The sequence below is a fragment of the Ranitomeya variabilis genome, chromosome 2 (genome assembly GCF_051348905.1).
Source record: "Ranitomeya variabilis isolate aRanVar5 chromosome 2, aRanVar5.hap1, whole genome shotgun sequence".
NCBI classification, from domain to species: domain Eukaryota; kingdom Metazoa; phylum Chordata; class Amphibia; order Anura; family Dendrobatidae; genus Ranitomeya; species Ranitomeya variabilis.
In genome coordinates, this window is record NC_135233.1 from 21,403,308 (window position 1) to 21,418,951 (window position 15,644).

The 15,644-nt window shown below is 46.9% G+C and overlaps 1 protein-coding gene across 4 annotated transcripts in view; it reads left to right on the forward strand.

Moving 5' to 3' along the window:
- The window catches only part of BABAM2 (BRISC and BRCA1 A complex member 2), a 213,738-nt gene that overhangs the window by 100,925 nt on the left and 97,169 nt on the right, over positions 1 to 15,644 (forward strand). For all 4 annotated transcript variants that reach the window (XM_077282073.1, XM_077282072.1, XM_077282075.1 and 1 more), the window contains exons 5-6: positions 7,265 to 7,459; positions 12,213 to 12,287. In XM_077282073.1, coding sequence (XP_077138188.1) covers positions 7,265 to 7,459; positions 12,213 to 12,287 — 270 coding nt within the window. The remainder of the gene's footprint in view (positions 1 to 7,264; positions 7,460 to 12,212; positions 12,288 to 15,644) is intronic.

The following is a 15,644-nucleotide window of genomic DNA, read 5'->3' on the forward strand; positions in this document are numbered from 1 at the left end:
TCCCTAGTGATGGGCGTTAGGATGAGAATGCTTGTCCCTAGTGACGGGCGTTAGGAGGAGACACTACGTCCCTAGTGACGGGCGTTAGGAGGAGAATGCGCGTCCCTTGTGACGGGCGTTTGGATGAGAATGCGCGTCCGTAGTGACGGGCGTTAGGATGAGAATGCGCATCCCTAGTGATGGGTGATAGGATGAGAATGCGCGTCCCTAGTGATGGGCGTTAGGATGAGAATGCGCTTCCCTAGTGATGGGCGTTAGGATGAGAATGCGCGTCCCTAGTAATGGGCGTTAGGAGGAGAATGTGCGTCCCTAGTGATGGGCGTTAGCATGAGAATGCGTGTCCCTAGTGATGGGCGTTAGGAGGAGAATGCGCGTCCCTAGTGATGGGTGTTAGGATGAGAATGCGCGTCCCTAGTGACGGGTGATAGGATGAGAATGCGCGTCCTTAGTGATGGGTGTTAGGATGAGAATGCGCGTCCATAGTGACGGGTGATAGGATGAGAATGCGCGTCCTTAGTGATGGGTGATAGGATGAGAATGCTCTGCCTAGTGATGGGTGTTAGGAGGAGAATGCGCGTCCCTAGTGATGGGTGATAGGATGAGAATGCGCGTCCCTAGTGATGGGCGTTAGGAGGAGAATGCGCGTCCCTAGTGATGGGCGTTAGGATGAGAATGCGCGTCCCTAGTGATGGGTGATAGGATGAGAATGTGCGTCCCTAGTGATGGGCGTTAGCATGAGAATGCGCGTCCCTAGTGATGGGCGTTAGCATGAGAATGCGCGTCCCTAGTGACGGGCGTTTGGAGGAGAATGTGCGTCCCTAGTGATGGGTGTTAGGATGAGAATGCGCGTCCCTAGTGACGGGTGATAGGATGAGAATGCGCGTCCTTAGTGATGGGCGTTAGGAGGAGAATGTGCGTCCCTAGTGACGGGCGTTAGGAGGAGAATGCGCGTCCCTAGTGACGGGCGTTAGGATGAGAATGCGCGTCCCTAGTGATGGGCGTTAGGATGAGAATGCGTGTCCCTAGTGATGGGCGTTAGGAGGAGAATGTGCGTCCCTAGTGATGGGTGATAGGATGAGAATGCTTGTCCCTAGTGACGGGCGTTAGGAGGAGACACTACGTCCCTAGTGACGGGCGTTAGGAGGAGAATGTGCGTCCCTAGTGACGGTGTTAGGATGAGAATGCGCGTCCCAAGTGATGAGCGTTAGGATGAGAATGCGCATCCCTAGTGATGGGCGTTAGGAGGAGAATGCGCGTTCCTAGTGATGGGTGATAGGATGAGAATGCGCGTCCTTAGTGATGGGTGTTAGGAGGAGAATGTGCGTCCCTAGTGATGGGCGTTAGGAGGAGACTGTACGTCCCTTGTGACGGGCGTTAGGAGGAGAATGCTTGTCCCTAGTGACGGGCGTTAGGAGGAGACACTACGTCCCTAGTAACGGGCGTTAGGAGGAGACACTACGTCCCTAGTGACGGGCGTTAGGAGGAGAATGCGTGTCCCTAGTGATGGGCGTTAGGAGGAGAATGCGCGTCCCAAGTGACGGGCGTTAGGAGGAGAATGCGCATCCCTAGTGAAGGGCGTTAGGATGAGAATGAGCGTCCCTAGTGACGGGGGTTAGGAGGAGAATGTGCGTCCCTAGTGACGGGGGTTAGGAGGAGAATGCGCGTCTCTAGTGACGGGTGATAGGATGAGAATGCGCGTCCTTAGTGATGGGCGTTAGGAGGAGAATGTGCGTCCCTAGTGACGGGCGTTAGGAGGAGAATGCGCGTCCCTAGTGACGGGCGTTAGGATGAGAATGCGCGTCCCTAGTGATGGGCGTTAGGATGAGAATGCGTGTCCCTAGTGATGGGCGTTAGGAGGAGAATGTGCGTCCCTAGTGATGGGTGATAGGATGAGAATGCTTGTCCCTAGTGACGGGCGTTAGGAGGAGACACTACGTCCCTAGTGACGGGCGTTAGGAGGAGAATGTGCGTCCCTAGTGACGGTGTTAGGATGAGAATGCGCGTCCCAAGTGATGAGCGTTAGGATGAGAATGCGCATCCCTAGTGATGGGCGTTAGGAGGAGAATGCGCGTTCCTAGTGATGGGTGATAGGATGAGAATGCGCGTCCTTAGTGATGGGTGTTAGGAGGAGAATGTGCGTCCCTAGTGATGGGCGTTAGGAGGAGACTGTACGTCCCTTGTGACGGGCGTTAGGAGGAGAATGCTTGTCCCTAGTGACGGGCGTTAGGAGGAGACACTACGTCCCTAGTAACGGGCGTTAGGAGGAGACACTACGTCCCTAGTGACGGGCGTTAGGAGGAGAATGCGTGTCCCTAGTGATGGGCGTTAGGAGGAGAATGCGCGTCCCAAGTGACGGGCGTTAGGAGGAGAATGCGCATCCCTAGTGAAGGGCGTTAGGATGAGAATGAGCGTCCCTAGTGACGGGGGTTAGGAGGAGAATGTGCGTCCCTAGTGACGGGGGTTAGGAGGAGAATGCGCGTCTCTAGTGACGGCCTTTAGGAGGAGACTGTACGTCCCTAGTGATGGGCGTTAGGAGGAGAATGCGCGTCCCTAGTGATGGGCGTTAGGAGGAGAATGTGCGTCCCTAGTGACGGGCGTTAGGAGGAAAATGTGCGTCCCTAGTGACGAGCGTTAGGAGGAGAATGTGCGTCCCTAGTGACGGGCGTTAGGAGGAGAATGCGCACCCCTAGTGATGGGCGTTAGGAGGAGAATGTGCGTCCCTAGTGATGGGTGATAGGATGAGAATGCGCGTCCCTAGTGATGAGCGTTAGGAGGAGAATGTGCGTCCCTAGTGATGGGTGATAAGATGAGAATGTGCGTCCCTAGTGATGGGCGTTAGGAGGAGAATGCGCGTCCCTAGTGATGGGCGTTAGGATGAGAATGTGCGTCCCTAGTGATGGGCGTTAGGAGGAGAATGCGCACCCCTAGTGATGGGCGTTAGGAGGAGAATGTGCGTCCCTAGTGATGGGCGTTAGGAGGAGAATGCGCGTCCCTAGTGATGGGCGTTAGGAGGAGAATGTGCGTCCGTAGTGACGGGCGTTAGGAGGAGAATGTGCGTCCCTAGTGATGGGCGTTAGGAGGAGAATGCGCGTCCCTAGTGATGGGCGTTAGGAGGAGAATGCGCGTCCCTAGTGACGGGCGTTAGGATGAGAATGTGCATCCCTAGTGATGGGCGTTAGGATGAGAATGTGCGTCCCTAGTGATGGGCGTTAGGATGAGAATGTGCGTCCCTAGTGACGGGCGTTAGGATGAGAATGTGCGTCCTTAGTGATGGGCGTTAGGATGAGAATGTGCGTCCCTAGTGATGGATGATAGGATGAGAATGTGCGTCCCTAGTGATGGGCGTTAGGATGAGAATGTGCGTCCCTAGTGATGGGCGTTAGGATGAGAATGTGCGTCCCTAGTGATGGATGATAGGATGAGAATGTGCGTCCGTAGTGATGGGCGTTAGGAGGAGAATGTGCGTCCCTAGTGATGGGCGTTAGGATGAGAATGCGCGTCCCTAGTGATGGGTGATAGGAGGAGAATGCGCGTCCCTAGTGATGGGCGTTAGGATGAGAATGTACGTCCCTAGTGACGGGTGATAGGATGAGAATGCGCGCCCCTAGTAACGGGTTAGGATGAGAATGCGCGCCCCTAGTAACGGGTTAGGATGAGAATGCGCGCCCCTAGTAACGGGTTAGGATGAGAATGCGCGCCCCTAGTAACGGGTTAGGATGAGAATGCGCGCCCCTAGTGTTTGGAGTGGTGACATCTGACTGTGACATGTGACCTCTGTAGCCAATCAGAAAGCTGACAGTGATGACACGTTAAACCGCACTAGACCGATGAGGCCAGTGATTGGCTGCAGGGGTGATATCTGGTCAGTGGGAATTAACCGCTGCTGCCCTGTAAACAGAGGTGGACGAGGAGCATCATAGGGTAAGTTATGGTTATGTTACCGTATTACTTGCCTTTTGCCATTATATCACCTGATCTTTGCGAACGACTATAAACTTAGCGCCTACAGAAACTAATTAATCCACGCAGCGAACGCAAATAGCTGCCTTAATGCAAGGTGGAATATTCATCACTTTTCCCTTTTGCTATTTTTTGCCTCGAGCCCCTTCTGAAGTGACAGGGGAGCAGTTTCCGATTTACGGTACATGTCCCCATGTGGGCAACGTACAATGTCCTCATACTTCGGGGTTAATGATTTTCCGGCCCCGTGAGTCATGGGCCGATGACGTCACTCCCTGATGACTCACCCGTTGTGTAATTGTGATAGCGCTAACCGAGAACACAAGCAGCAGTACTACAAATAGACAGATGTCAGAGTGACGCGCTCGGCCCCGGCTGCAGGAAATGGCGCCACTATCATTTGCCATTCATCAATACATTCCAGGCTTCCTATAAATACACCGCCAGCGCTCGTCACTTCAGATCCAGAGAAAAGAGTGTAAACCCACTCATCCCCGCACCTTCCCCGGGTACACCGCCAGTCGGCATACTACTGCCTCCATATATGTATGCATCTATAGGGGCTCATCATCCAGAACCGATGATCACCCATCATCCACCAGGAATATTAACATCTGTGTGCAACGCATGGTCCTCAGTTACATCATAAAGACGTGTCCTTATAGAGATTGTATTATAATGTTGTAGTATAATGACGCTCTCTGTGTAAATAATAACTGCTATAATACTGCTCCTATGTACAAGAATATAAGTACTATAATACTGCCCCTATATACAAGAATATAACTACTATAATACTGCCCCTATGTACAAGAATATAACTACTATAATACTGCTCCTATATACAAGAATATAACTACTATAATACTGCTCCTATGTACAAGAATATAACTACTATAATGCTGCTCCTATATACAAGAATATAACTACTATAATACTGCTCCTATATACAAGAATATAACTACTATAATACTGCCCCTATGTACAAGAATATAACTACTATAATACTGCTCCCTATGTACAAGAATATAACTACTATAATACTGCTCCTATGTACAAGAACATAACTACTATAATACTGCCCCCTATGTACAAGAATATAACTACTATAATACTGTCCCCTATGTACAATAATATAACTACTATAATACTGCCCCTATGTACAAGAATATAACTACTATAATACTGCTCCCTATGTACAAGAATATAACTACTATAATACTGCCCCCTATGTACAATAATATAACTACTATAATACTGCCCCTATGTACAAGAATATAACTACTATAATACTGCTCCCTATGTACAAGAATATAACTACTATAATACTGTCCCCTATGTACAATAATATAACTACTATAATACTGCCCCTATGTACAAGAATATAATTACTATAATACTGCTCCCTATGTACAAGAATATAACTACTATAATACTGCCCCCTATGTACAATAATATAACTACTATAATACTGCCCCTATGTACAAGAATATAACTACTATAATACTGCTCCCTATGTACAAGAATATAACTACTATAATACTGCCCCCTATGTACAATAATATAACTACTATAATACTGCCCCTATGTACAAGAATATAACTACTATAATACTGCTCCTATATACAAGAATATAACTACTATAATACTGCTCCTATGTACAAGAATATAACTACTATAATGCTGCTCCTATATACAAGAATATAACTACTATAATACTGCTCCTATATACAAGAATATAACTACTATAATACTGCCCCATGTACAAGAATATAACTACTATAATACTGCTCCCTATGTACAAGAATATAACTACTATAATACTGCCCCCTATGTACAATAATATAACTACTATAATACTGCCCCTATGTACAAGAATTTAACTACTATAATACTGCTCCCTATGTACAATAATATAACTACTATAATACTGCCCCTATGTACAAGAATATAACTACTATAATACTGCTCCTATGTTCAAGAATAAAACTACTATAATACTACTCCTATGTATGAGAATATAACTACTATAATACTGCCCCCTATGTACAAGAATATAACTACTATAATACTGCCCCATGTACAAGAATATAACTACTATAATACTGCCCCTATGTACAGGAATATAACTACTATAATACTGCCCCTATGTACAAGAATATAACTACTATAATACTGCTCCTATGTTCAAGAATAAAACTACTATAATACTACTCCTATGTATGAGAATATAACTACTATAATACTGCCCCATGTACAAGAATATAACTACTATAATACTGCCCCTATGTACAAGAATATAACTACTATAATACTGCCCCATGTACAAGAATATAACTACTATAATACTGCTCCTATGTACAGGAATATAACTACTATAATACTGCCCCCTATGTACAAGAATATAACTACTATAATGCTGCTCCTATATACAAGAATATAACTACTATAATACTGCTCCTATATACAAGAATATAACTACTATAATACTGCTCCTATGTACAAGAATATAACTACTATAATACTGCTCCCATGTACAAGAATATAACTACTATAATACTGCTCCTATGTACAAGAATATAACTACTATAATACTGCCCCTATGCACAGGAATATAACTACTATAATACTGCTCCTATGTACAAGAATATAACTACTATAATACTGCCCCTATGCACAGGAATATAACTACTATAATACTGCCCCTATGTACAAGAATATAACTACTATAATGCTGCTCCTATATACAAGAATATAACTACTATAATACTGCCCCTATGCACAGGAATATAACTACTATAATACTGCCCCTATGTACAAGAATATAACTACTATAATACTGCTCCTATGTACAAGAATATAACTACTATAATACTGCCCCTATGCACAGGAATATAACTACTATAATACTGCCCCTATGTACAAGAATATAACTACTATAATACTGCTCCTATGTACAAGAATATAACTACTATAATACTGCTCCTATATACAAGAATATAACTACTATAATACTGCCCCTATGTACAAGAATATAACTACTATAATACTGCCCCTATGCACAGGAATATAACTACTATAATACTGCCCCTATGTACAAGAATATAACTACTATAATACTGCTCCTATGTACAAGAATATAACTACTATAATACTGCTCCTATATACAAGAATATAACTACTATAATACTGCCCCCTATGTACAAGAATATAACTACTATAATACTGCCCCTATGCACAGGAATATAACTACTATAATACCATTGTTTTGCCCTTTGTTTCTTACGTCTGTCGCTGCTTACAGAGTCTGGCAGGGTGGGACGCCGCGGACCCGGAGTGCCTGCTGCAGGTGGTGAAGGAGCTGGTCCAGCAGTACCACCAGTACCAGTGCAGCCGCCTCAGTGAGAGCTCGCGCCTCATGTTTGAGTATCAGACGTTACTGGAGGAGCCGCAGTACGGGGAGAACATGGAAATCTACGCCGGGAAGAAGAATAACTGGGTAAGAGCGATGTGCCACCGTGTGACGTAGATGTGGTTTATGCTCTGCCCCATACTTCTTGCTCTGTTCTGTGGATTGATGCTGAATCTGTTTTATGGGAAGGTTGCGCTCGATAATCCAGACAGACTGATAATCTGGCATGTGCAGGTTCCTGTTGATGGTTCTCAATTATAATAATTACCAAAGAATAATTGGCTATTATTCCAGTAGCGATTAGACAGACATGTGCTTTTATGAAAAGTTCCTTTTATTTTCCTGGTTATTCACTAACACTTTGTATTGTCACATGGAAACTGTCAGCTGCTGTTCACTGATCCTTTCATGGACTTATTCTAATTTAGTGTAAGCTTCCTGACAACTGCAGGATAGTGATGAGCGCTGGGTGCAGGATGTCCTGATGTCAGTCCCACTGAACACCTTGTACTTCTGTGTTTTGCTCAGTGGTGGTCGGGCTCAGCCTCCTCACCTCGGCCGTGTCTCTGAGCACCTTGTACTTCTGTGTCTTGCTCAATGGTGGTCGGGCTCAGCGTCCTCACCTCGGCCGTGTCTCTGAGCACTGAACACCTTGTATTTCTGTGTCTTGCTCAGTGGTGGTCGGGCTCAGCCTCCTCACCTCGGCCGTGTCTCTGAGCACCTTGTACTTCTGTGTCTTGCTCAGTGGTGGTCGGGCTCAGCCTCCTCACCTCGGCCGTGTCTCTGAGCACTGAACACCTTGTACTTCTGTGTCTTGCTCAGTGGTGGTCGGGCTCAGCCTCCTCACCTCGGCCGTGTCTCTGAGCACAGAACACCTTGTACTTCTGTGTCTTGCTCAGTGGTGGTCGGGCTCAGCCTCCTCACCTCGGCCGTGTCTCTGAGCACTGAGCACCTTGTACTTCTGTGTCTTGCTCAGTGGTGGTCGGGCTCAGCCTCCTCACCTCGGCCGTGTCTCTGAGCACCTTGTACTTCTGTGTCTTGCTCAGTGGTGGTCGGGCTCAGCCTCCTCACCTCGGCCGTGTCTCTGAGCACTGAGCACCTTGTACTTCTGTGTCTTGCTCAGTGGTGGTCGGGCTCAGCCTCCTCACCTCGGCCGTGTCTCTGAGCACCTTGTACTTCTGTGTCTTGCTCAGTGGTGGTCGGGCTCAGCCTCCTCACCTCGGCCGTGTCTCTGAGCACTGAGCACCTTGTACTTCTGTGTCTTGCTCAGTGGTGGTCGGGCTCAGCCTCCTCACCTCGGCAGTGTCTCTGAGCACTGAGCACCTTGTACTTCTGTGTCTTGCTCAGTGGTGGTCGGGCTCAGCCTCCTCACCTCGGCCGTGTCTCTGAGCACCTTGTACTTCTGTGTCTTGCTCAGTGGTGGTCGGGCTCAGCCTCCTCACCTCGGCTGTGTCTCTGAGCACTGAGCACCTTGTACTTCTGTGTCTTGCTCAGTGGTGGTCGGGCTCGGCCTCCTCACCTCGGCTGTGTCTCTGAGCACTGAGCACCTTGTACTTCTGTGTCTTGCTCAGTGGTGGTCGGGCTCAGCCTCCTCACCTCGGCCGTGTCTCTGAGCACTGAGCACCTTGTACTTCTGTGTCTCGCTCAGTGGTGGTCGGGCTCGGCCTCCTCACCTCGGCCGTGTCTCTGAGCACTGAACACCTTGTACTTCTGTGTCTTGCTCAGTGGTGGTCGGGCTACCCTCCTCACCTCGGCCGTGTCTCTGAGCACTGAGCACCTTGTACTTCTGTGTCTTGCTCAGTGGTGGTCGGGCTCGGCCTCCTCACCTCGGCTGTGTCTCTGAGCACTGATCACCTTGTACTTCTGTGTCTCGCTCAGTGGTGGTCGGGCTCGGCCACCTCACCTCGGCTGTGTCTCTGAGCACCTTGTACTTCTGTGTCTTGTTCAGTGGTGGTCAGGCTCGGCCTCCTCACCTCGGCCGTGTCTCTGAGCACTGAGCACCTTGTACTTCTGTGTCTTGCTCAGTGGTGGTCGGGCTCGGCCTCCTCACCTCGGCTGTGTCTCTGAGCACTGAGCACCTTGTACTTCTGTGTCTTGCTCAGTGGTGGTCGGGCTCGGCCTCCTCACCTCGGCCGTGTCTCTGAGCACTGAACACCTTGTACTTCTGTGTCTCGCTCAGTGGTGGTCGGGCTCAGCCTCCTCACCTCAGCCGTGTCTCTGAGCACTGAGCACCTTGTACTTCTGTGTCTTGCTCAGTGGTGGTCGGGCTCAGCCTCCTCACCTCGGCCGTGTCTCTGAGCACTGAACACCTTGTACTTCTGTGTCTCGCTCAGTGGTGGTCGGGCTCGGCCTCCTCACCTCGGCTGTGTCTCTGAGCACTGAGCACCTTGTACTTCTGTATCTCGCTCAGTGGTGGTCGGGCTCGGCCTCCTCACCTCGGCCGTGTCTCTGAGCACTGAGCACCTTGTACTTCTGTGTCTTGTTCAGTGGTGGTTGGGCTCGGCCTCCTCACCTCGGTTGTGTCTCTGAGCACTGAGCACCTTGTACTTCTGTGTCTTGCTCAGCGGTGGTCGGGCTCGGCCTCCTCACCTCGGCCGTGTCTCTGAGCACTGAGCACCTTGTACTTCTGTGTCTTGCTCAGTGGTGGTCGGGCTCGGCCTCCTCACCTCGGCTGTGTCTCTGAGCACTGAGCACCTTATACTTCTGTGTCTCGCTCAGTGGTGGTCGGGCTCGGCCTCCTCACCTCGGCTGTGTCTCTGAGCACCTTGCAGCTCTGGAATACTGCAGCACTGGAGGACCCCGGCTTCTCCTCTGATTCTTCCTGTGTCTTTTTCTCCGGGGTTTTGCCCCCGGTGATTATTTGCTGTGACCCTTTTGTTTTGTGATCGCCCCAATATCTGACCGTGTCGGGAGCGGTTTTCTCTGTGGACTGGGAACAGTCTGGGACGTCTCAGAGTCAGAGAAATCTCTTTTTTTTGCCCATTTTGCCTGATGAAAACGAGCTCTTAATAATTCAGTACACCCTAATAAAGGGGAGTACTGAAGCATGAAAATAATATGGTGAAAATCCTCACTGCCTAATAGTTCTACACAGTGTATTCAAATACACAGCTCTGCTACATACACACAGTGTTGCTGCGCATCCAGCTCTACTACATACACACATGCAGTGTTGCTGCGCACACACACCTTTGCTACATGCACACACAGCTCTGCTACATATCTTTCCTTTTAGGCACGTGACTGATTACATGGCCTGAATGTTCCTTCTGCTTGTCAGGACCTGCAGCTTTAGTGAGGTGCAGGGCCTGGGATTTTGGTCTCCTGCCCTGCACCCTTCTGACTGATCAGTGAGGGGCAGGGGGCGAGAGTAGTTCTCGCAATAATTGGGAAAGACGCTGCGTCCCTGTTCTCCTCCATCACAGGATGCTGCCTCCAGACTATGACGCGTACACACTTTTTAGCAAGATTTATTCTTGCTAATGAGTGCGTCTTGTTTTTTCTCTGAGACGCTGCACATTTCAGCGTACAACATTAGGCTAGGTCATCAGTATCAGATTATGGGGGTCTGATACCCCCACCAATCGCTCACCCTGTGTAGTGGCCGTTCTGGGTACCGTAGTTCAGTTAATGAAGTGAATGTGATCTAAGCTGCAGTACCGAGAACTGCCACTATGGTGTGCATGGCGCTGTGGAGGAGGAAGTGGCCGTGCCATAATAATAATAATAATAATCTTTATTTTTATATAGCGCTAACATATTCCGCAGCGCTTTACAGTTTGCACACGTTATCATCGCTGTCCCCGTTGGGGCTCACAATCTAAATTCCCTATCAGTATGTCTTTGGAATGTGGGAGGAAATCGGAATACCCGGAGGAAACCCACACAAACACGGGGAGAACATACATACTCCTTGCAGATGTTGTCCTTGGTGGGGCTTGAACCCAGGACTCCAGCACTACAAGGCTGCAGTGCTAACCACTGAGCCACCATGCTGCCCACTGTACATTTCTACTAGGAAACACTTTGTCGGATTTTCCCAGAAATCTTAGTTTCCTGCATCCACAGGACGGACCGGCGCTTCCTTATTTCACAAGATGATGTCCCGTGACGCGTTCTCCTGGTCAGATTCCAGCTCTGCCATCAAGGCTTCTGTAGTGTTTGGCAAAGAAAGCTGAAAAGTGTGAGACTTTGTGACATACCCTCTTTGGCGGTATTATATAGTGCCTGCCGTGTGTCCATTATAGGAGTAGATTACTGAGTGGCCGTAGGAACGGACATAGGCACTGTAGGGCGGTATTATATAGTCGCGGCATGGTGGCACTTTTTGGTCATTGTGTGACTATTATTTTGTGAATATAGGAGCGGTGATACTATGTGTGCACTGTGTGGCAGTATTATATCACTGCCTGTACATGTAGCGGTTTTTGGTCCCACTGCTTGGACTGGTGAGGCACATCGTTTCTCAGGGTCTCGCCAGTCGTAGCCGCGTCTGTCATATCCATCCCACAATCCGTGCAATTCTCTGCAGAACGTGCGGTTTGTAGCCACGTGGCGGCACCGAGGTCAGCGCAGCTCTGGTCACCCGTCTCGTCACCGTGCAGCACATTGCCGGACAATATAACATTCTGCTACTTTCTTTTGCTCCTCTCTAAGTTCTGTGTTTGCTGTCAGTGAATAGAACCGTAGTGATATTTCCTGATGGTTACAGAGTTTCATTATACGGGAGCCTGGTGACATCCAGTATGGCCGCCGGAGCCAGGCTCGCTGGTGTCAGTCGCCCTTCTGCTGTAACTGGTGGATGGTGTCGTCCTAATCTTGTTTTGTTCTTGTCTTACAGACCGGGGAGTTTTCTGCTCGATTCCTCTTGAAGCTGCCGGTGGACTTCAGTAACATCCCCATCTACCTGCTAAAGGTACCGCCTCATACGGCTCTTACCGCACCGATCCGGCTATGTTATTCAAATAAGATATTGGTATTGGGTTACTGTATGGAGGTATTAATGGGTTACTGTATGGAGGTATCATTGGGTTACTGTATGGAGGTATTAATGGGTTACTGTATGGAGGTATCATTGGGTTACTGTATGGAGGTATTAATGGGTTACTGTATGGAGGTATTAATGGGTTACTGTATGGAGGTATTATTGGGTTACTGTATGGAGGTATCATTGGGTTACTGTATGGAGGTATTAATGGGTTACTGTATGGGGGTATTATTGGGTTACTGTATGGAGGTATCATTGGGTTACTGTATGGAGGTATTAATGGGTTACTGTATGGAGGTATTATTGGGTTACTGTATGGAGGTATCATTCGGTTACTGTATGGAGGTATTAATGGGTTACTGTATGGAGGTATTATTGGGTTACTGTATGGAGGTATTAATGGGTTACTGTATGGAGGTATTAATGGGTTACTGTATGGAGGTATCATTGGGTTACTGTATGGAGGTTTTATTGGGTTACTGTATGGTGGTATTAATGGGTTACTGTATGGAGGTATTAATGGGTTACTGTATGGAGGTATTATTGGGTTACTGTATGGAGGTATCATTGGGTTACTGTATGGAGGTATTAATGGGTTACTGTATGGGGGTATTATTGGGTTACTGTATGGAGGTATCATTGGGTTACTGTATGGAGGTATTAATGGGTTACTGTATGGAGGTATTATTGGGTTACTGTATGGAGGTATCATTCGGTTACTGTATGGAGGTATTAATGGGTTACTGTATGGAGGTATTATTGGGTTACTGTATGGAGGTATTAATGGGTTACTGTATGGAGGTATTATTGGGTTACTGTATGGAGGTATTAATGGGTTACTGTATGGAGGTATTATTGGGTTACTGTATGGAGGTATCATTGGGTTACTGTATGGAGGTATTAATGGGTTACTGTATGGAGGTATTATTGGGTTACTGTATGGAGGTATTAATGGGTTACTGTATGGAGGTATTAATGGGTTACTGTATGGAGGTATTATTGGGTTACTGTATGGAGGTATCATTGGGTTACTGTATGGAGGTATTAATGGGTTACTGTATGGAGGTATTATTGGGTTACTGTATGGGGGTATTAGGTTACTGTATGGAGGTATTATTGGGTTACTGTATGGAGGTATCATTGGGTTACTGTATGGGGGTATTGGGTTACTGTATGGAGGTATCATTGGGTTACTGTATGGAGGTATTATTGGGTTACTGTATGGAGGTATCATTGGGTTACTGTATGGGGGTATTGGGTTACTGTATGGAGGTATCATTGGGTTACTGTATGGGGGTATTAATGGGTTACTGTATGGAGGTATTATTTGGTTACTCTATGGAGGTATTTTTGGGTTACTGTATGGATGTAGTATTGGGTTACTGTATGGAGGTATTAATGGGTTACTGTATGGAGGTATTGGGTTACTGTGTGGAGGTATTATTGGGTTACTGTATGGAGGTATTATTGGGTTACTGTATGGAGGTATTGGGTTACTGTGTGGAGGTATTATTGGGTTACTGTATGGAGGTATTATTGGGTTACTGTATGGAGGTATTATTGGGTTACTGTATGGAGGTATTATTGGGTTACTGTATGGAGGTATCATTGGGTTACTGTATGGGGGTATCATTGGGTTACTGTATGGAGGTATTATTGGGTTACTGTATGGAGGTATTATTGGGTTACTGTATGGAGGTATTATTGGGTTACTGTATGGAGGTATTATTGGGTTACTGTATGGAGGTATTAATGGGTTACTCTATGGAGGTATTATTGGGTTACTGTATGGATGTAGTATGGGGTTACTGTATGGAGGTATTAATGGGTTACTGTATGGAGGTATTGGGTTACTGTGTGGAGGTATTATTGGGTTACTGTGTGGAGGTATTATTGGGTTACTGTATGGAGGTATTAATGGGTTACTGTATGGAAGTATCATTGGGTTACTGTATGGAGGTATTACTGGGTTACTGTATGGAGGTATTAATGGGTTACTGTATGGAGGTATTATTGGGTTACTGTATGGAGGTATTAATGGGTTACTGTATGGAGGTATTATTGGGTTACTGTATGGAGGTATTATTGGGTTACTGTATGGAAGTATCATTGGGTTACTGTATGGAGGTATTACTGGGTTACTGTATGGAGGTATTAATGGGTTACTTTATGGAGGTATTAATGGGTTACTGTATGGAGGTATCATTGGGTTACTGTATGGAGGTATTAGTGGGTTACTGTATGGAAGTATCATTGGGTTACTGTATGGAGGTATTACTGGGTTACTGTATGGAGGTATTAATGGGTTACTTTATGGAGGTATTATTGGGTTACTGTATGGAGGTATCATTGGGTTACTGTATGGAGGTATTAGTGGGTTACTGTATGGAGGTATTAGATTACTATTTGGAAGTATTGGGTTACTGTATGGAGGTATTATTGGGTTACTGTATGGAAGTAATGAATTACTGTATGGTGTTAGGTTACTGGTCTTATCCTGTTTTAATCTTGTACAATTATTTGTTGTATGCACAGTATGGCAGTATAATATTACTATACCGTGGTATTATTTGGTCACTGGTGTACTAATTTTATAATTAATATGTAACTGAGCTTTTGAGCTGAGGACTTGTCATAAATATGTAATCCCGCAGTATTTTAACACGTTGATCCCGCCCATTTGACAAACAAGACGCAATTCACACATAAAGTGGGGGCCATAGCTCGGGAACAGAGAGCCGCAGGGACTGAAGAAAACCAGCCGTGCATTCAGGAGAAAAGCGGCATTTACATAAGGAGGGAACAAAACCTATTTATCACAAGTGACCGGCCTCCTGTACCATTAGTGCTATTACTTACGGTGTGGCGGCATTATTTAGTCTGTGTTGCAGTACATGACACTTTACGGCTGTGTCTGTATAGTTGTACTGATCAGTCACAGTATGGCGGTATTAATAACACACTGTGGTACACTAGTCTGCATTAACGGCGCACATTTCATTGGTGTAATGAATCTTACGTATCGGACGATCACGTTGGGGGGTTCACGAGATGGAACTTGTTAGCAATGTCATGAAGTGACATTTGAAGCAATGGAAATCTCCATCCAGACGAGCAGGGGTTAACTGAACGTGCCAGCGCTTCCGTTATGGGGTCTCCTGAATACCTACCTGCACCTACAGTTCTGGACATGTCCGCCGCTGTGACCCGGCTGCTGGGGTGTGGGGATTTCCTTTCGGCACCAGTTCTGACACATTTTGGCCTTGATCCTGATGATCAGTCAGA